Source organism: Osmerus mordax, chromosome 24 (assembly GCF_038355195.1).
Source record: "Osmerus mordax isolate fOsmMor3 chromosome 24, fOsmMor3.pri, whole genome shotgun sequence".
NCBI lineage: Eukaryota > Metazoa > Chordata > Actinopteri > Osmeriformes > Osmeridae > Osmerus > Osmerus mordax.
The window spans coordinates 10,481,716-10,502,917 of record NC_090073.1 but is presented as its reverse complement, the minus strand read 5'-3'; the positions used below and the strand labels follow the sequence as shown (position 1 = coordinate 10,502,917).

The 21,202-nt window shown below is 44.2% G+C and overlaps 1 protein-coding gene across 5 annotated transcripts; it reads left to right on the top strand.

The window, feature by feature from the left end:
• The first annotated feature begins 370 nt into the window (after window positions 1-370).
• Window positions 371-20,955, top strand: npr3 (natriuretic peptide receptor 3). 5 transcript variants are annotated; one of them, XM_067228208.1, is made up of 8 exons: window positions 371-1,316; window positions 7,517-7,639; window positions 7,971-8,146; window positions 15,552-15,687; window positions 16,656-16,750; window positions 16,962-17,082; window positions 17,304-17,388; window positions 17,536-20,955. In XM_067228208.1, exons 1-8 carry the CDS (start codon window positions 650-652, stop codon window positions 17,645-17,647), a joined length of 1,515 nt encoding a protein of 504 aa, XP_067084309.1. In that variant the 5' UTR covers window positions 371-649; the 3' UTR covers window positions 17,648-20,955. The 5 variants fall into 5 exon arrangements, with proteins under 5 accessions (XP_067084309.1, XP_067084308.1, XP_067084307.1 ...); XM_067228207.1 differs by having other exon boundaries at window positions 17,301-17,388; XM_067228206.1 differs by having other exon boundaries at window positions 7,971-8,155.
• The last annotated feature ends 247 nt before the right edge of the window (window positions 20,956-21,202 follow it).

Sequence of the window (21,202 nt, the reverse complement as noted above, 5' to 3'; positions counted from 1 at the left end):
CAATATGTTTGAAACTTATTAAGTATGAAAGACAATTATTGCTCTTTATTGTGAATGCTAGACTGTGATTAGTTAGTAAAAGAAATTCTATGAAGTATTGCGAAAACCCACTGGCGTTTTATATGAGGCAGCCTATATAGATGGACTGCCGTTGTCTAACTGTGAAAAGCCTTATTGCAGTGCAGTGGGCGAAGCACAATTCCTGACTTTGTCTTTAAAACAGACATGTAGCTTTAAGAAGGAGGTGGGCTGCAGTCAGATGACGCAGGAATAATAATGAAAAGATGCTTCAAAATTCCACCCTGGAGCCAGCGTGTGTGGTAGCTGGCTGGGTAGTTACCATATTTAAACAAGAGGAATTACCGGGGAAACAGGAGAATTAGTGGGGAAAATAGAGGGGGATTTTGAACAAGTGGAGAAGGCTGCTGTGGACTCTACACGCAGGAGATCTCAGCATATACTTTGCAATTTTCATTCATACAGAAAGAAACAGACATAACATTTAGATTTTTACAACGGAACCTTTTACATTTTGCCATTTACCTCTGAACTCCAGGGAAGCAGTTAATTTGGAAAGAGAAAACGAATTGCATATCCAATATTGCATTACTGTTCATACTCCTATAACAGAAACTTTTCAAATTGCATCATGCTATGTTTCATGTCATACTGTTTGTACCTTTGGCTTGTCTTTCTACCTGTTTGGACAAGAATCATAACTGAGGACATAGAAGTATTGGTGATGTTGCCAAAAAATAATTCCCACATTTTCTCTATTCCAAGAGTAACTCCAGCAATTGAATATGCAAGGCAGAGACTGAAAATCGCCGGAGGGCAGTATTCTGGACTTAATTTTAATATTCACTATGAAAACTCTGATTGTGGCAATGAGGCTATATTTACGCTCGTGGATCGGTCGTGCGAGAAAAAGCCGGACTTGATTCTCGGTCCCGTTTGCGAGTATGCCGCCGCGCCGGTGATAAGGATGGCATCTCATTGGAACATTCCCGTGATTACAGCCGGCGCGCTAGCCACCGGCTTCAGCAATAAGACCAAAGAATACTCACACTTGACCCGAGTTTCCCCTTCGTACCTGAAAATGGCAGAAACGTTCTCCGCAATGTTCCACCACTTCAACTGGAAAGACGCCCTTCTAATATTCGAAGAAGAACAAATGGAGCGAAATTGTTTCTTCACCATGGAAGGGGTGCACAGTGTCCTGATGATGGAGGGGTACAACATAAATACCTTCATTTTCTCTAAAGAAGAGCGCTTATACACAGACGAGATCATCAAATTAATCCACGAGAGCGAAGGTGAGCAATGACATTCAGAAAAGCACATTTAAATGTATTTTATTAGAACTAAGTGTATTAGTTTTATCCTTGCATTGTAGATAAGGTCGCTTTATCCACTTGTTGCACGCGCCTCATTCAAGCGGAAATATTTTCGCCCAAATAATAACAGGTATGTCATAATCCAGCCAAATACTTTTTGGCATGTGAGGAATCTTTGTGGAATTTGAGGTCAGTTAACCCACCCTGTGTCTACCCAGCTGAAGTTTGTCTGCGGATCTTTTTTTCTTTTTTTGCTCTGACAAACAAAACACGAATTACGACACCAGCCCAGCTCCTGTCTAGTCGTTTGAAAGCAGTTGTTGGTAATAACTGCACAAACAACAGGTGCATACACCCTGAATATCTGTGTATTTAAGTAATAGAGACAAATAAATATGCATGTCGTGCCGAAACAGGTGCAACTAGCCAGTTGCCATAGTTACTTATGGATAGCTACTTATCTTGACGAGTGATAATTGGTCAATTATAGTCGAAGCTGCCTTCACTGATAATATGCCATTCAACAGCACATTTATCAACGTTACAAACTGCTCTAAATCTACAGTACACACTTCTCCAAGGCTGTTTTGCAGAACCTGCAAACAATCGTCTCAAAACGCATGTGAAACCCAGGTGAAGAGGTTTGAAATGTAGGGATATTTTCACAGTACTCTGATGCTGATATTAGGGAAATGTGTCTCCCTTGTCCTAGACCAGACTCCCTCAGCAGACACTGTCCCAGTGTGGGGTCAGGGCTTGTGAACGTCCTTCCCTCATCTCCTACGTGGGTCATACATTCCTCCCTCCTCTCCTTGTCAGGGCTTCAGGGCTGATTTCTAGGCTTTCAGTGGCACTTCATGTCCCCCAGGGACACAAACCTACCCACACAAACAACAACAAGCACCCTGTCATTCACACGCCGATCCCTTTTCCTACTGTGACCAGACCCTGCCCCTGGCACAGTCATCTTGCCAAAGAATGCGCTTGCTCTTTGGGGGGCGGGGGGAGGGGGTCACTCATCTTTGCCACTGTTGCTGTTGGCGCTGCCAAGGCGTCAACAGATCTGCCTGCTGTTCAAACTATCCTTTATCTCCCGAGCCTGTGGGGATGCCAGCATCCAGCATTCCATTCACACAGAAATATACAACATAGAAAGTAGATTTTCAGTTGGGACCACACGCTTTAAACATCAGAGTAAGGATGCCCAGGGCAGCCCCTCTTCTTCACTCTACACCCCGTCTTTTCAGAGACATGGTTACATAACACACACACCACCCTGGGGGCCCAACACCACCCTGGGGGCCCAACACCACCCTGGGGGCCCAACACCACCCTGGGGGCCCAACACCACCCTCGGGGATGTAGTTACAGATATGATTAACTGGACATTTTACATTTTAAGTGGGCATGTTTAGTTCCTAGTTTACTTCCTTCCCTATTTACCACTGAGAAACATTATTTACCTACTGGGAAATAAGCTACATCTTATTAAGATCCAACGAATACTTCAGCAAGTAATTAGTTTGATGGGATGAATACGTTTGTATAAAGGACTGTTCGTCCGTATAGTCATTATAAGACTGCATGTAAACATCATCATCCTCTTGTGACTCTCATATAATCAATATACCAGGTTGGTAAACATCACTAATGCCTTAGCGTTAATCTACAACCCTTGATTTGACACTGTCAAACATCATTGTGTTTTGACCTACACTATTACTTCCCAAAATTATACTTTGTACTATCCTTGTACACTATCAAAAGGTGTATTTGAAGTTCACATTCAATAGCTTTGGCAGCTTGCACTCACAAGCATCTTAATAACCTTTGATGTGCTTTTATTTTTTTAATATATTTTTTTACCTCAGGCAGGGAAAATACACCTCACCCATCCTAACAAAGAGCAGAAAATTCATTTTGCAGTGGGCCATCGAGACTGATGACCATGTTGTAGTGTACAATACTGAGGTTATACTAGTTTCTGTTTGCCTCATATCATACAAACTTGTTGAATAAACTAGCATAAATTATACATGCTAAATGGTGCAGTGCCACGAAATGGCATTGGAATTAGTATTCCAAGCATGTGAGGCACTTCAATGTGAGGTTTGTGGGGTTTTCAGGGCTATGGTGAGCGGTTATTACAGGGTTTTCTACTATGAGGATTGAGCAACTTAAGGGCGGAGAAGAGAAAGTATTTGCTTACATCAGCGCATATTTGATGGGCCTTTTCTGCTGACACGTGTCATTCAAGGACAAGCGATAATCCTGGCTCTTAATTACCGATTACACTGCATCACTTCCCTCATCTCAATCTGCTGGTTTTGCAGTTACGGGGGTGCTAAGTATCTCTCTGTTGCCCAGTGTCATAGTCTTTTACTTATGATTAACTATAGCTTTTTACAATTATCTTAAAATTTTACTCCTGGTTATTTAACCAATAAATCACCAACGTTTTTTTGGTCATGAAAACACATAAGACCCCTCGTATTTCGTTGAATCCAGCCTTCTTAGCCTTGTGGTTATCAAGGCAGTTCAAGTATTGTTGAATATCATCAATCATTCTGTCACTCACAAAACCCACAAATGCCTGAGTACCCAACCGTAGGATATTCATAATTATCATCGTGTCATGTTATACGTTAGAGTGTATAGCTAGCTGTTGTATTGAGGCATGTTGTGGTATTTCAAAGGCAGAACCAAGACAATATGTGAGAAACTCAAGCATAAAGACACCAAAGTCTGATTACATTTCAGGGAAAATGTGATCCTTCTCGCTCTTGTTTTGGAAAATCAGCTCAACGTTTTACAGGTGTACTCTTTAGAAAGGGAATCTATGACATGTTCACAGTGCTGTTCCAGCACGAAAGGGTCGCGTTATCGCCCGGCTGAAAAGGATGTTTCTTGTAGCCTGGGGTCACCTTTGGGAAGGCTCTTCTGCAACAGACGTCATTGGGACTTTTTCCAGCAAACACTGACGTCTTTCTAATTCCCCGTCTGTTATTATCAGAGCATTGTGTTATCTTTCCATTTCAAACATGTTGCTCGCCCGTGGCAAATCAGCCAGCACAGACGCAGTCTTGGAATGAAAACCGAAACAGCAGCGTGTGCAGTCTCACAGGCACTGAACCCACTCAACACCTGAATGCTGCAAACCACCCTGAGCTTAATCAGGAGATGTTCTTAAGGGTGATGCGGTCATTTCCAGTACCCATACATGAAAAACCCTCCCATGTCATTGATGGATCTGTCTTAGGCATTGAACCAAATCTCCCTGATGATTCAAATTTGATCATTTAAGTTGACAGGAATTGTCAACTTACTGCACACAACACAATTTTGAAACAACCAGAATCGTTGAAGCGTTTAGTCATCGTAGCCTTGTTGACGCTTCCCAGTCGTGCACAGAGCAGGACCTGCTCCCTGTAGAGCAGCCTGGTCTACTGTCCCCAGAGCTGTGTGGTCACAAGGACCTGCTCCCTGCAGAGCAGCCTGGTCTACTGTCCCCAGAGCTGTGTGGTCACAAGGACCTGCTCCCTGTAGAGCAGCCTGGTCTACTGTCCCCAGAGCTGTGTGGTCACAAGAACCTGCTCCCTGTAGAGCAGCCTGGTCTACTGTCCCCAGAGCTGTGTGGTCACAAGGACCTGCTCCCTGTAGAGCAGCCTGGTCTACTGTCCCCAGAGCTGTGTGGTCACAAGGACCTGCTCCCTGTAGAGCAGCCTGGTCTACTGTCCCCAGAGCTGTGTGGTCACAAGGACCAACGCAAGAACCCGTCTCTATGTAGCTGTCTGGGACAGCTCACACACCGGGTCAGGACATGTCTCTAAAACCACTCAAACTAAACGAGTGTTGGTGACAAGAGGGAGCACAGATTTTGCTCTTGTCTGACAGCTTTCAAACTGGTCTGGGACAGGAAAAGCTGAAAATTCGTAGTGAGCCTGAAGGCCGAGGTATCACAAACCTCATCACAAAGCCTGCATCCGATACATCAATTGTACAAAAGCTAATTCTTCACTATGCAACAATATACATTTGAAATGACCACTACACAAAATAAACAAAAAAATGAATTGCTATCCTCTGGGGACTAAGCACTCCGGAACAAGCTGACATGCCTGTTTCACTGGTAGGGAAACACAATGACCTGATTTCACTTCTATGTGAGGAGGAACTGCCAAGTCCCGGATGGGCACCACGGCGTGCACATGCACTCTCACAGAAACAGGCTTTTCCAACCATGTGCACACACTACTTTGAAGTGCATCAATGAACAAAGTTTTCGATCCAGATGCTTTCATATTACAAACGCGAGTTTTCAATGAATTTTCATTATGCATAGACATCATAGAAGTTTTCTATAGGGGTGCTGGTTCCTCTCGCAACAGGGATGTAAAGCAACAGCCCCCCGCTGTACTGCAGCCCCCCCTTCCTCTCCATTCCCACCATGCACAGCCCCCCGCTGTACTGCAGCCCCCCGTTCCTCTCCCTTCCCACCATGCACAGCCCCCCGCTGTACTGCAGCCCCCCCTTCCTCTCCATTCCCACCATGCACAGCCCCCCGCTGTACTGCAGCCCCCCCTTCCTCTCCCTTCCCACCATGCACAGCCAGAGAAAGTCCAGAAATCCTCATTTCATGAGCGTCAGCAGTACAGGTTGGCACAAACAGCCCTCCTATTTAGCATATTGACCCCCAGCGCCGCCACAGCAGCCGGGGGCACACACACGCTCTGTGCGCCGCAGACGCATGTGCTGCTCCCTCGCTTCATTCCTCAGCTCATTTGTAACTGGTGTCGGCGCTCTGGCAGGAGGGAAAATCCATGATTTTTGAAATATTGCTGGCTGGGAGAAGTGCCCCGTGGAAGGGCTGTGGAGGCACAGGGCTCGCAGTGTGTGTGAGGCTCGCTGGGAGTAAAGGCTGCTATAGAGCTGGCAGGACTGAGGTGAGGTGTGTCCTGCTGGCTCGGGGGGATATTTCAGAAGGCATGCTGGAGTGACCTGTGTGAGCTGTGGGGAATGTTCCAGCAAGGCTCTGAATCTGCCCTATTAACGAGACACACTGGTTTATTTCCAAATGCCCCAGAAGTTGTTTGTTGGCTTGTTTTTTTAAATATATTTTTTTAAACCCCCTCTCCCTCTTTCTCAGGTGCCACCTGGGAAAAGCGCTTTACCGCTCCACTTCAGGACAGTTTAGCTGCTGATATTTTGGAGTAGGATGTTCTTGCTTGGGACTCCTGGTGCTGTGAAACGTACCTACTGTACAGTGATGGCTGGCGTTTTACACGTCACCCCTATTAAGGGAAAGGTATTGCCTGGCTGGACTTGTGACTGTTGCCAGTAGCATAGTAGTCATTGTATTACATCAAGGATGAGACTCTGGACAACCTTTTAGGGGTAACTGGCCAGGAGTTTGGATCCTGTTCAGGGAGGAGGGAGGCATTTCCTTGAGAGGGCACGTCTAAAACAGGAAAGACACCCTGTCCTTTCATCTCTATTCCTTCATTATCTGTCTCACTGTTCTCTATACAGTCTCTCGTTGGCATAAACAGGTGGACCAGCAGGGGTGGGACTGAATTTGACCCCTTCTGTTTAGTCTGTAAATAGTTTTCAGATGAACTGGCTCGGACTTGGATTTGACAAGAAAAACTGGTCGAAAAAGTCAAGATTAATACAGAGGTCTGATACTGAAGCCTCAGGATCAAAATAACGACACAAAGATAGTCAGTTGTCAGGTTTGGTGCCAACTGTGTTAGGGTTGACGTCAGTTAAGTCTCATCAGGAACCAGGTGAGAAATACAACACAGAGGCGCTAGTCTGATATTAGCATGTTAGCGCTTTTCTGCTCCTTTCAATCCTGTCACTCATCATGGAAATGTACTGTGTTCTCTGAACCCAGTGCCAAGTGAAGTGACTTCTGATTCACTACAAGGTCCATTTTGTTTACCCACTGAATCTTCTGCATTCTGTTGCTGCGTAGTGGACATCAGACGACTGTTGTGTGACTGGTTTCGGAGTGTTGTGTGACTGGTTTCTGAGTGTTGTGTGACTGGTTTCGGAGTGTTGTGTGACTGGTTTCTGAGTGTTGTGTGACAGGTTTCGGAGTGTTGTGTGACTGGTTTCTGAGTGTTGTGTGACTGGTTTCTGAGTGTTGTGTGACTGGTTTCTGTGCTGTATTGCAGTTGTGATCCTGTGTGCTGGAGCAGACCACGTTAGAGACATCATGCTGGCTGCCCATCGACGGAGGCTGACCAACGGGAGTTACATCTTCTTCAACATTGAGCTCTTCAACTCCACATCGTACGGTAAAGCAACTTTTCAAAAGTATGTCTGGTTTTACTCGAATGGTTGAAGCGAAGATTCAACCATATGTATTTTTTTTTACATGAATGAATTTGGGAGTTTCGCTCTCTGATGTTTTGTGTCAACCTACAGTATGTTGGATGAAAAAGGAGTCTGGGCACAGATGTCAGGTTGACAGCTTTCTGTTTCCAGGGATTACCTCAACAGAGATTCAGGAACTATCCTTTTAACCCTAGTAATTTTTTTATATTTGGTCAATATGACACATACAAAAGTTTAATAAAAAAAATAAAAAAAACATTATTTTTAATTGTATCGCATCATGTTTCCCAGGCAACGGGTCCTGGAAGCGCGGAGACAAGAATGATAAGGAGGCCCTGCAGGCGTACGGAGCTCTGAACACCGTCACCCTGCTGCGCAGCGTCAAACCCGAGTTCGAGAACTTCTCCGTGGAAGTCAAGAAGTCCATCCAGAAATCCGGCTTCCACGACTGCAAGGACTGTGACGATGTACGTACAGTAAGTTGGGGAAACTGCATCCTTCGGCTCTTGATCTGCAGTCGTCTCCCGCATTGTAGCAGCTGTAGGTCATCCTGGCTGTGACAGTTTCTTCCCACTTTCTTCCCTTTAACTTCCCACAATGCTGGATCTGTGGACGTTAGCCGCATCAAGTGAACATCTTTGAGGGGATTACAGGTTTTTTCTCTCCAAGTGTTAGCACTGTACTCACATGCAGTCACAGTCTGAGGTATAAAACGCATCATTGCGAGTGCTCGGTTTTAGTGGTGTGAGTTTAACTCTGGGAATCCTGCAGTGAGCCAGTAAACCTGGCCTTCTGAGCCGGGGTAAACAGTTGCATAACCCTCTTGGACGTGACCTCACCCTCCACTGATAACGTTGAAGGGAGACTCTGTCATTTTCCTCGTAACAGATGGAAAACATGGCTGCCGCCAAACCCTGTTGAGTTGAATCCAGAAACGCTCATCTCAGAACGAGTTTACCTCAGTTTAGGATCTCACTGCACACACACAGGCATGTACGCACACAGGCACACACAGGCTGTACACACACACAGGCTGTACACACACACAGGCATGTACGCACAGGCATACACAGGCTGTACACACACACAGGCATGTACGCACAGGCATACACAGGCTGTACACTCACACAGGCTGTACACACACACAGGCATGTACACACACAGGCACACACAAGCTGTGCACACACAGGCACACACAAGCTGTACACACACAGGCACACACAAGCTGTACACACACAGGCTGTACTTATTTGCGTTTGCATCTCACCTCAGTCGCCAGGCCAGAGAGTGGGGCCCTTTCCCTGTGTCTTACCCTGTCAAGATGCTGACTGGAAAGCTGTCAGAGCTTCCCTGGTGGGTGATTCACCAGGCTAACTGATTTGTTTCAGGCATCGCCTCATTTGGCCCTGAAATCCCCTCCAGCATCCTCTGCTGTACGGTGTGATGTAAGAAGCAATCTGGGGAGTCTAACAGCGTTCAGGACACCTGTGGCTCCAGGTGACACAGGGCTGCTTGTTCTGTCCCCACGTCAGCTGCTAGTGAACGGCCGTCAGAGCTTTAGTAAAGGAAAGCAGCAGAAGATGTGATGTGCCAACAATTGCTTGTTGACAAGTCGACCAGGCCAGGTTAATAAGGCCCCGCGGGGGGGTCTGGCTGACCGAGGGTGACCGGCTCAGAGCCCGACTAAAAACAAGCTCAGAGACAACAGAGGCAAGGCTTCACCAGGAGGGAACCGATGCTTAGAACTAGAGCTTAGAACCAGTCCTTAGGAAACAGAGTTTAAAAACACTTCTTAGGAACCACAGTTTAGGAACCACAGATTAGGAAAGTGTTGTCAGAACTGACAATCTGTCTGTTCATGTAACCACCAACAGAAACCAGAAACCAGGGGAATCTCATCTCAGATGTTAATGTGTAACTCCTCCTGAGGTGAACAGCAGCTTGTGGAGCGTGCTCCATTAACAGCAGGCCCACTCCTGAAACCAAGGAATTCACTTTGTTCAGGACACAAGTTAAAACAATCAATCACATTAGTTAGTGCTTTCATTTAATACTTTTTCACAAACAGACAAACAGTCTTAAGCCCTGTAGAATACACAGCATTTTAAACAGAAATTGACATTGTTTCATCAGAATCAGAATGGGATTTATTCGCCATGAAAGTTTGCACAGACAAAGAATTTGCTTTGGCAGGAAGGTGCATACAATAAACATATACCTAACATTTAAATATGTGGACTATCTATACTGTACATAAACTAGCAGTACTAAGTGGCATTGAGAAACATAAAACCCCTTTAAATGTTGAGTAGTTCCAGCTTGTGTAGTTGATTCCCACTCAGCGTCTGAGTGTGTAGAGGTAAGCAGGTATGTTGTTCGTTAAAGAAGGTGGTACATTTCAGGGGCTTTGACATACAGAGTGGAATGTTCAGTGGAACCTGGTTTTTCCGCCATACACGGACGGTGCCAACTAATTCTGAGACGGCTAGTTCCCAGTCTGCTTGTCAAGGATGGAAATGAGACGTCCCAAACAGCATCCATGAACATAACAGGAGGCGTCATTGTCAACGTGGGCATGGGTACCTGTTTGTATCGTGTGCTTGAGGGAATATTAATTTATCAAGTCTTTTACTTATGACATGGGAATACAGAAAACAGCAAATATGTCAGTATCAAATAGAATTCCTTTCTACTGAATACTCTAAAGTTACATAAAATATGGCCGGGGTTCAAAGCCAGCCTAGGCCCTTTGCAGCATGCCTCTCTCTCTCTCTCTCTCTCTCTCTCTCTCTCTCTCTCTCTCTCTCTCTCTCTCTCTCTCTCTCTCTCTCTCTCTCTCTCTCTCTCTCTCTCTCTCTCTCTCTCTCTCTCTCTCTCTCTCTCTCTCTCTCTCTCTCTCTCTCTCTCTCTCTCTCTCTCTCTCTCTCTCTCTCTCTCTCTCTCTCTCTCTCTCTCCCTCTCTGCCTCTCCCTCTCTGCCTCTGCCTCTGCCTTTCTTGTCACACTTGACTTAAAACTGTCCAATAAAACATAAAAAATGCCCCGAAAATATCTTATCTCTATAAAAGAGTGAAGTGTCGTTCAGCTGGTCAGGCCTTTTACATTACATTACATTACATTACCATTACATTTAGTCATTTAGCAGACGCTCTTATCCAGAGCGACTTACAGTAAGTACAGGGACATTCCCCCGAGGCAAGTAGGGTGAAGTGCCTTGCCCAAGGACACAACGTCAGTTGGCACGGCCGGGAATCGAACTGGCAACCTTCGGATTACTAGCCCGATTCCCTCACCGCTCAGCCACCTGACTCCCTTTTGTAAGCTGTAGAGAGACTGAGGAGCGCAGAGCCAGGAAGCCTCTCGTATTCTCCCTCCCACTAACTCCCGTTCGGCCCACGCAAGAAACCATATGCATCCAACAGCCACCGGAGAGGGCAGGTCTCCTGTGCGGGGGGCATCCCCTCTCTCCAGGAGGCACAACTTACTGTCTTGCCATATCCCAAATATTTATATTCAACCCCAACCAGTAGGTGGGTGTGTTGGATTACAGCACGTTTGTTAGGATCGGAACACGATTTACATTATAAAAGTGGAACAAGATCGAAATCACTTGATTTCAGTCAGGACTTCAAACTCCAACTGTGAAACGGTTCTGTTAATGGACACTTTCCCAGAAAAACAAGGATTCATTTCACTTTGAGCAATAGTTCCTCCTCGAGACGTCTGTAAACACTCATGGAAAGATTACGAAAGAACATTTTAACGACTAAAATACAACCTGTAAGCTGTGTAGTAGCAGAAAGTAACATACATGATCGTTTGACATGACAAGTGTAATTCTATATGTCATACTAACTGTCAAGATTCATCTCTAGATTGATCCTCAAGTTACAACAGTTGTGGTTTTACATTTAGTCATTTTACATTTAGTCATTTAGCAGACGCTCTTATCCAGAGCGACTTACAGTAAGTACAGGGACATTCTCCCCGAGGCATGTAGGGTGAAGTGCCTTACCCAAGGACACAACGTCATTTTGGCTCGAACTAGCAACCTTCTGATTACTAGCCCGATTCCCTAACCGCTCAGTCACCTGACCGCTCAGTCACCTGACCCTCATTACTCATACAGGACAGTGATTGTGTTAATGAAACACTGCAAAGTCCTGTCTTGTTCAATGGAGGCAGAGTTTTAGCTGCAGCGGCGCTGGGCTGTGAAGGCCACAGGGTCCTCCTACATCATCCAGGGATGATGACACACAATCGCTCAGAGGCCAAATTCATCTCAAGCAATTAGACTTATTATCACTAAAGTAGTCGTTCTTGACAGCCTGATTATTCAACCAGGCTTTTACCTCGGAGCTATGAGCTGGAGGACGGAGGCTGGGAGCTTGGTGGTGTGAGTGCGGTAACACCAAGCTCCTCCAAGCCATTTCAGAGACTTAAATAAGTGATGGAACACACTCGGCCAGCTCGAAAGCAACGCTGTCCAGATAGGAGCTGATTCATTTAACTGTTTCGTATTCTTAATTTTAAAATTGATTTGCAAAAGAAGGTCTTTGAAAGACAGAAATACACAGACTTGACAGAGATGGCACCCAGGAAAGAGCACCAGTAGCAGAACAGATCTCTACTGCGGCTCCCTGGTCACACACTCCGCTGCTCCACGGGCCACGCCCTGGACGGCTGCTGTGTGTGTCTGCTGGGGGTACGACACCTGCTGCTTCACGTTGAGTGAGTGGGATGGGAAGCTGGTTAGTTTAGAGTGTGTGTGCGTTTGTATGTGTGAGTGTGTGTGCAAACAAGTGTGTTTGTGAAACAGAGTGGAAAAGAGAGAGAGAGAGAGAGATGACAAAATGCAGCAAAAAAAAGACTGGGTATAATCACACATCATTCTCGTCATCATTCACCAGCGTTTGGACAAAGAGCTCTGTGTCTGCCCCCATAGTGGGTGTCAGGGGCCAGACTGGATGACTGGTGTCCAGGACCCTGGCGCTCTGTCGGGCAGAGATAACCCCCTCTGTCCCCCTCCCCACACTGGACACTATCAGTACACATCCAGAGACCATCTTGTACCAGAGAATGAGGGGTGAGGGGGAGGGGGGGGTGAGGGTGGCGAGGGGGGCAAGGGGTGAGGGGGAGGTGTGTGACGGGGGAGGGGGGAGGAGTGTGGGGGGGAGGGGATGTTGTAAAGGAGCAGTTGAAGGTTGTGTAACCATGTAGTGACATGGTAGTTAATGCAACCTCATAGTGAAGTCTAACTACAACATTGTTCTTAAACATTAATAATGACTTCTATACGGTGCCATCATGAGTTGACAACAAAGTACTCAGACTCTTATGTGGTTTTCACTCAACATCTCCTACACAACATAAACACATATAGATGTATATTTTACAAGTTAAGTATGAATAATTACGCACTGAAGGGGCTCTTCATCGAGTGCTTTATTTATTCATACTTTTACGTAAGGCTCTTGTGTAAAAGTGCCATTGAAATTCTGGTTGCCAGTTCCAGAGTATTGACAATGAAAAGAGATTATAACTGTTGCAAACTGCTGTGATTTATGCAGTGCGATTTAATGCTGTGTGCACTAATGTACCATCCATACTGTATATATAATATAGATTACCAGTTGGTGAATAAGATGAATCATGATGTAAATGTGAAACCTCTTTTTAAGACTCCACTCTTTATCCCATTGACTTCACAACGCTGGGTTCTAAGTAACACCCCACATCACTTCCCCTCTGTCACCCTCAGGTCACGTGTCACAGCTGACTCTTACTGAGAATCCTAGTTTAGTTGACACACGAGTCATTGCTGTGTATCGTTCCTGTCCAGTATGAGTCTGTGTATCGTTCCTGTCCAGTATTAGTCTGTGTATTGTTCCTTTCCAGTATGAGTCTGTGTATCGTTCCTGTCCAGTATGAGTCTGTGTTTCGTTCCTGTCCAGTATGAGTCTGTGTATCGTTCCTGTCCAGTATGAGTCTGTGTACCGTACCTGTCCAGTATGATTCTGTGTATTGTTCCTGTCCAGTATGAGTCTGTTTATCGTTCCTGTCCAGTATGAGTCTGTGTACCATTCCTGTCCAGTATGAGTCTGTGTATCGTTCCTGTCCAGTATGAGTCTGTGTATCGTTCCTGTCCAGTATTACATTATTATTAAATTACAAAACAGTTTAATTTAAAACTAAGCTTAAAGTTAACATCAAAACCGATCCCTGTCACTCTGTGACGAGCATGTGTGCTCTTGGATTAGCACTGGAAGCAAAAGCTACCCTACATACAGCAATCTTTCCTGTCTGACATGACTCCCATGAAGACTATTCTGCTTACTACTGGCAACCTTTGTGCTATTTGTCACGAAACACGATTTGTGTGTGTTTGTGTGTGCCTGTGTAGGGGTATAAAGGGTGTAATTAGTGTGTCTGAATACGTCTTTTCTTCTATTGAGTCGTAAATAAAGGCTTTGGTTGAATCACTGTGTGGTGGTTTAACCCACAGGCACACTGTGTGGGAACATATTGCACCAAAGTGGCAAGAAGCAGTTAAACATGTAAAAGGGTCTATTGTGTTGTGTGAAGTTGCAGTAGAATCGCTACCTACTATATTTTAATTGTATATTTTTGACTATCAGCAGAATGCATTCTTTATCCAAACTACATCTTAGATCTCTCAGCAGCTCCCTGACAGACAAATGCAGATTGTTCGTGTGATAGGAGACAAGCCTAGGAGACTGGCCTAGGAGACAAGCCTAGGGGACAAGCCTAGGAGACAAGCCTAGGGTGCAAGCCTAGGGGACAAGCAACAAACCAACACCATATTAAACATTACAAAGTAGATCTTGTAAATGGTTTTGGTAAGCACACACACACAAACTGGCTGCAGTGGTTTGTTCAGGTCAGCATTTGCGCTGTTCTATAATAATCTTTATTCTATATGAGGTTATTATTAGAAACCTGCAATCCCCCTTTAACTTTATTTAAACCATTCGAACCATTTGTTTGAAGAGAGCAAAGGTATGTCCACAGATTGTGTTGTTAGGGTTGAGCAAGTAAATGAAGTAAGATATGAAACCACAGCAGGGTTTGTGCTATCCGCACGCTCATGTTTTCAAAAATATTTTTTTAATCCCCAAGAACGGGCTTCAGCTCAGGTTCTAAATAAGAAAATATATATTTGAAAAAATAAAATAAAAAATACAGTGACACAGCTATCGGCCTTTCCTAGTTCCTGCTTGTTAATAGGCTGTTGAAGGTGAATGTAAATATACAGACATCACCTCCTTCGTTATTGAATTCCCCGTGAGCAGCAGTGCTGAGTTGCGTGGGGATTCTGTCATGTTTAGATTGGGCTGTGCTCAGGGGCTATATGCTCAGGAGGACTTGGACTGGAACAGAGATCCCAACCATAACATTTGCATGTACCATATTAGTGTTAACCTTTTGGTATTCATAGCCCATGTTGGATTACCATCAGCAGCAGCCCAGTCATTCTGCCATTTTATAAATGTGTGGCTTAAAAGGAATAGTTCCAAATCTATACAACAATGTCTTGTGTATTTCCTATTCTACAGTGTTGAAATGGTCTAGTGTTCACTGATGTGCGAGCTGAGTGGTCAGGTTGGGTAGAAGCAGGTGAAGCAGAAGGGATGACAGTCCTCTCCTCTCTCCTCTCATCTCTCCTCTCATCTCTCCTCTCCTCACCTCTCTCATCTCTCCTCTCATCTCTCCTCTCATCTTTCCTCTCATCTCTCCTCTCCTCACCTCTCTCATCTCTCCTCTCATTTGTCATCTCTCCTCTCATCTCTCCTCTCATCTCTCCTCTCATCTCTTCTCTCATCTCTACTCTCTCGTCCTCCGGCTCCTCCAGATCAACATGTTTGTGGAGGGTTTCCATGACGCCCTGCTGCTGTATGCCATTGCGCTGCACGAGGCCATGAGGAACGGCTCCAGCAAGAAAGAAGGGGCGGAGATCACCACCCGCATGTGGAACCGGAAGTTCGAAGGTACAACCACCTCTCCTGTCACCCCCTTTCCACCCCCTCCTCATCCAGAAACACTCGTCCACTTGGAGGCCATTTTCGGACCGTAAAACAAGTCAGATTGCTGTCTTCAGGTCAACTTACTGCATCTTGTCCTGAGAAAAGAGAATTAGCAAACTGCATTAACCTATGCAGTGAATTAGCAAACTGCATTAACCTGTGCAGTGAATTAGCAAACTGCATTAACCTGTGCAGTGAATTTGAAAACAACCAAAACGTTTCAGTCACTAGAATGTAGTTCCAAAGCGGATGCTCACTGCTGAAGCCAGTTAAAAGGCCAGATCTGCACACTGCCAGCACTCAACGTGAAATAACAATGTTTTGTTCAGCAGGAGTCGTGAAGAACAGGGTCATATTTTCTTGTTAAAAGAAATAATATTTTAAAAATGCGAAGAATTTGGAAACTCAGGCGCGAGGATGAAATTACAATTCTTGGAGAGCTTGCCAACAATAACGGCGGGAGGGGAATGAGATTTCCTGTTATAGTGGCTGGAATTCCTGCTTTTTTTCTCTCTGTCTCTCTCTTACTCTCTGTCTGTCTCTGTGTCTCTCTCTCTTACTGTCTCTCTGTCTCTGTCTCCGTTTCCCCAACTCTCCCTCTCTCCTCTCTGTCTCACTCTTTAGTTTTCTTTTCTTGTCCCCATCTGAGGGTGATGGTTAGGTAGGTTTGTCTCCTCCCCATCTGAGGGTGATGGTTAGGTAGGTTTGTCTCCTCCTCATCTGAGGGTGGTTAGGTAGGTTTGTCTCCTCCCCATCTGAGGGTGATGGTTAGGTAGGTTTGTCTCCTCCTCATCTGAGGGTGATGGTTAGGTAGGTTTGTCTCCTCCCCATCTGAGGGTGGTGGTTAGGTAGGTTTGTCTCCTCCTCATCTGAGGGTGATGGTTAGGTGTTCCCTGATTGATTTGGTCCTTCCCGGGACGTGTGTCCTTCAGGAATCGCAGGCCAGGTGTCCATCGATGCCAACGGGGACCGGGATGGAGACTTCTCAGTGATGACCATGACGAACAGGGAGGCCGGCACGTACGAGGTGAGCACAGGCTGGAGGACGTCTTTGAAGGGAAGCTTGAAGTGGTCAGGAAAGTAACACAATGAGCCTAATCATGGAACCTGTGTTGTCTGGGGTTATTCTGCAAATGCAGCTTTAACACGCATCCTTAGTAAGGATAGGGAAAATCAAGATGTTGAGAAATTAAAAGACCTACAGTATATCAGAGTATTTGGAAAATCTTTGTTTTCAGGTGGTATGTAACTTCCTTGGCATAAACGGAAGCTTCCAGATGATGCCTGCGTTCAACAGCGAACATTTCACCCTGAAGGGACGTCACCAAACCCCCCACACAGACCTGCCAGACCAATCATGTAAATTATTTCAAATGATCTTTTCTCTGGAATGCAAACCTATCGATTTCTCAATGCGATGCAGCAGTAATAATAATAGTAATAACATAGTTATTTAGCTCTTATTCAAAGTGACATAAGAGGGGGGATTTGAACCTGCCATCTCCTGACATGCAGTCCCACGCTCCAGTAGCAGTAACATCCATGACAGTGTGTGACGGCCTGCTCTTCTCCCCAAGCAGGCGGACTGGGGGTTTCGGCCATGGCTGGGATCATCGTGGGAGCCCTCCTCGGAACCGCCCTGCTCCTGGCATACTACTTCTTCAGGTGAGCAATCGCGACCGGGGTTCGAATCCCTCTCTCACACTTAACTTAAAATCTTTCCAATAAAAGCATGAAATATGCCCCTAAAACTGATATTAAAAAAATTGAACCACCTGAAAAACTCACCCGCCCCCCGTTGTTGATGTGCAGGAAGAACTACAGGATAACCATCGAGCGCCGAGCGCGCAGGGAGGAGTGTGACATCGGCAAGCACCGTCAGCTACGAGAAGACTCCATCAGATCAAATTTCTCCGCAGCGTAGACCACCATTTGCTCCTCACCTTCGCTCCAGCGAAGCACGTGTTGGAATGTCACCAAAGACTATTTAGAGGCTGTCAAAAGGAGTCCTTTTATTTAAAAGATACCATAGTTTTAATGTTTTATTTTTTTCTTTGCTTTTTTTTTTTCTTAAGATCGTCTTTTTTTTGTTTTGTTTTTTTGACTTTCATAAACTCAGGAAAGTTGCATCAATCACACAGCACCACTTTGCATTGCATTTAATCTCTGTTAAAAGTCAAAGGTGTGTTACCTTCCTAATAGTCACAACCTCGCAATATTCTGGTTCAGAGATAAATGTATAATGAGTATTTGACCTGTGTATGAGGTGTTTAAAGGTTTGGTTCGTACAATTCATTGGTTCAGTTGGTTAGTAGACGTTCTCTAAAGCCAGGTTGTCAGACAGACAAAGAATTGCACTCAAAGTTACAACTAGTGTTCCTTAATTGAGAACCCTGTGATGTGCTTGAGCCACAGTACTAGAGCACACATGACATGCAGAGTTTAAATAAGGATCTTTTGAAAAGCGTTCAGCAGGTTAGTAACCTCAGCATGACTCACTCCTGCAGTCCTAGCTTCACACAGTCTGCACTGTTGCAGTGACACTACGGGCCCTGGACAGTCACGTTTGGTATTTTGGTTCTGTTTCCCAGCACTTTAGCATTTTAAACGATTAAACGTGTAACAATGGCTATGAGCCTAAAATGCTAAAGGGTTTAATCATCCAAATCATCAGATGAACAGCACTTTTTAGACATAATCCCTTCATTTCAGGGCCAATCGTCTGTTCCAGGAGTTTGTGTTGTTAGGTCATGATCACGTCTTCGTTCTAGCTTTCACTTTTGTCTTTGGAGTTAAAAAATATGAGACAGACAGCAGTGTCGATGCAAATCAACCTGACCATCACAAGGCCCAAAATGAAACACTAAATTAATCAGTGACATTGCTGGGCAAGCCAAAAAAACAGTTTGGTTTATCATTAACGAGAGAACAGTACTGGTGAGCTCAACTGTGGAAAAGAACTCTCTAGACCAAATAAGACTATGTTAGCCAATGGGCAACGAATGTTGTCCGTTGTGAAAAAAAGTCTGGGAACAGCCAAACAGATCAGAAATACTCTTCTGGAAGAAGAATGCAACAGTGCAAACCTACTACTGAGAATTATTAACAACAACATAAACCCCAGAAATAAAACAGGGAACATGGAGACCAGATTGTAAGAGCTGTGGACACGAGACAGATGAAGTGGGTGAATGAGCAAAGTAAGGAGAACAGGATATCCTCACTACCATCTTAGCTGGGAAATGCGCGGGAGACGAGTTCTGGCACGCCTGGCCACTACTGGAGCTCTTTCCCTTGTTATCGATTATGTGAAGGCAGAAGAAGGAGGGATTATGAAGTGAACTAGATTTGTGTTTTGCTCAGTCACAAGCCTCACAATATACTGGATCACAGATCTCTGCAGAGAATAAGCAGTTTGAGGATAACTTTGTTGTACATAATGCTGAACCATCCAAGGACTTTCTGTGCCCTAAAATGCCATAAATGATTGATCCAATGTTTCAGAAAATACCCACGTTTAATAATGATAGTGTGCACGCTGCACTTTAACCCTGTTGAACTCAGAAGTGCGAGAACACAAAACCAAAATAACAAAACCTGAACACTTCACTGTTCATCACAGATGGTGCTCACAGTAGCTTCAAAGTATTCCGGTGTTTAAACAACGTACGTGAGCACATGCTAAGCTGTGTTTAATCAAAGAGTTGTCAAGGAAGTTCTGAAGATTTGCACCTGATTACTAATTATAATGAGAGATTTCTAAGGAAAATCACGCATTCTGTCTACAATGTAAATATGCACAGGATATAAAGGACATTTTCACTTAGTGCACTTAGACACTAAGTAGTCATGGACAGATAACTCTCTATATATCTCACCAAGAGTTTTTCAGTGCTCTTAGTCATTTGACAAAGTTCAATGTAGGGACACTATAGAATACTGTGGAGGAATCCACCTAGTATGTGTAAATTAGAGTTATATTTATGTATTTTAGTACAATAAAGGATAATTATTTTGTACATAGTTGATAGAGAACACCTTACCTACTAACAGTACAGTATTAGGCAAATGTTTGTGTAAACCTGTAATATGTCACGCTCATCCATCGTGTTGATCATTTGGTCTTATGCACAGCAGTATCTCATTATAACACGCTGTAGATACATTGAATTGTTTTTCAATTTCTTAAACTCTGTTTTGAGTCTGCCCTTGCATAACTCTCCACTATTCTCCCTGGTTTCTAAGCAACAACAATGTGTGATGAATTCATTTGAAATGCATAACCTGCTTGTCTCCCCTTAAACATTACTTGTCAATTGTAGTGCATTCATATCTGAAATATGGATCTAAGATAGTGACACAAACAAGAATAAAGCGTTCAGTGCTTTTATTAACTTATTTTGGCATTGAAAGAAAAATTATGTGGTAAGAAAATGTTTAAGGAAAGTAAACTTTCTGGATTGATTTAACCATGTGTGTTATTCCAGGTTTATCTTTTTACGGTATTGTTATTATTATTTATCTAACTTGGACATTTCCTGCGTATGTTTCACGACACTAGCGATCGCATCCGATGAGAAATACTTTTTGTTAATGTTGTCAGTTGGGGAACAAAAATGGTTTAAAAGCTTGCTGGTGTTCCTGGCTCAGTAACCTGGCAGGGCCCACTGTGTTCAACACAAAGCCTCATATACTCATTACAATGTATTCAGAGGTATCTGGCATGGTATTGGTGAATGTGAGCACCAGCTACTTGTCTGAAGAGACAAGCTGGGGCAGCAGGACACGACCCTCTCTGTGGCCCACATACATCAGCCTGCCTATATGCCAGTTTGAAAAGCATTCCTTGGGTCAAAAACGTATATATATTTTTTTTTGTTGCTACTCTCAAGCAGCACGTCCCCTTAATAATGTTTTGCGATCTCAATTTGTTGTGGGCAAAAATGTTGTTGCAAAAAATGCATATGCAAGTTCATAGTATTGCTGGAATATATATGAGAATAAGGAACCTTTTTTTGTTTCTTTTTTTGCTGGTATCTCAACCTTTAACCACTCGTGATACAAGACCACATTTTCACATGATCAGATTGTATGATTTGAAAATCTCAATGGAGCTAGTGATAGGGTTAAAATGTGCTGATGTAACTGCACATACAATTATCTGCATATAATGTGATGTTATTTATTGATACAATTTTGTGGAAATGTTAAATTAGAGTGTTCATCCAACCCCTTGTGCTGTTGTGTAATATACTGTATTATTATCAGAAGTACATATTCTTTGGAAATATCTGCCTTTTACAAACATCTATTGCTTGATACATCTTGAAATTAATTTTTTTCAAGACATGTATCTAATTTTAGATTACCAAATGCTTTTTTCCCCCAACCTTAAAGAAAGTCCTCTCAAATATATTTAGGTGATCTGTCTGTGCTGAGAAGGGAGGGCCAACAAACAGCTTAAATTCCTCATGGACCC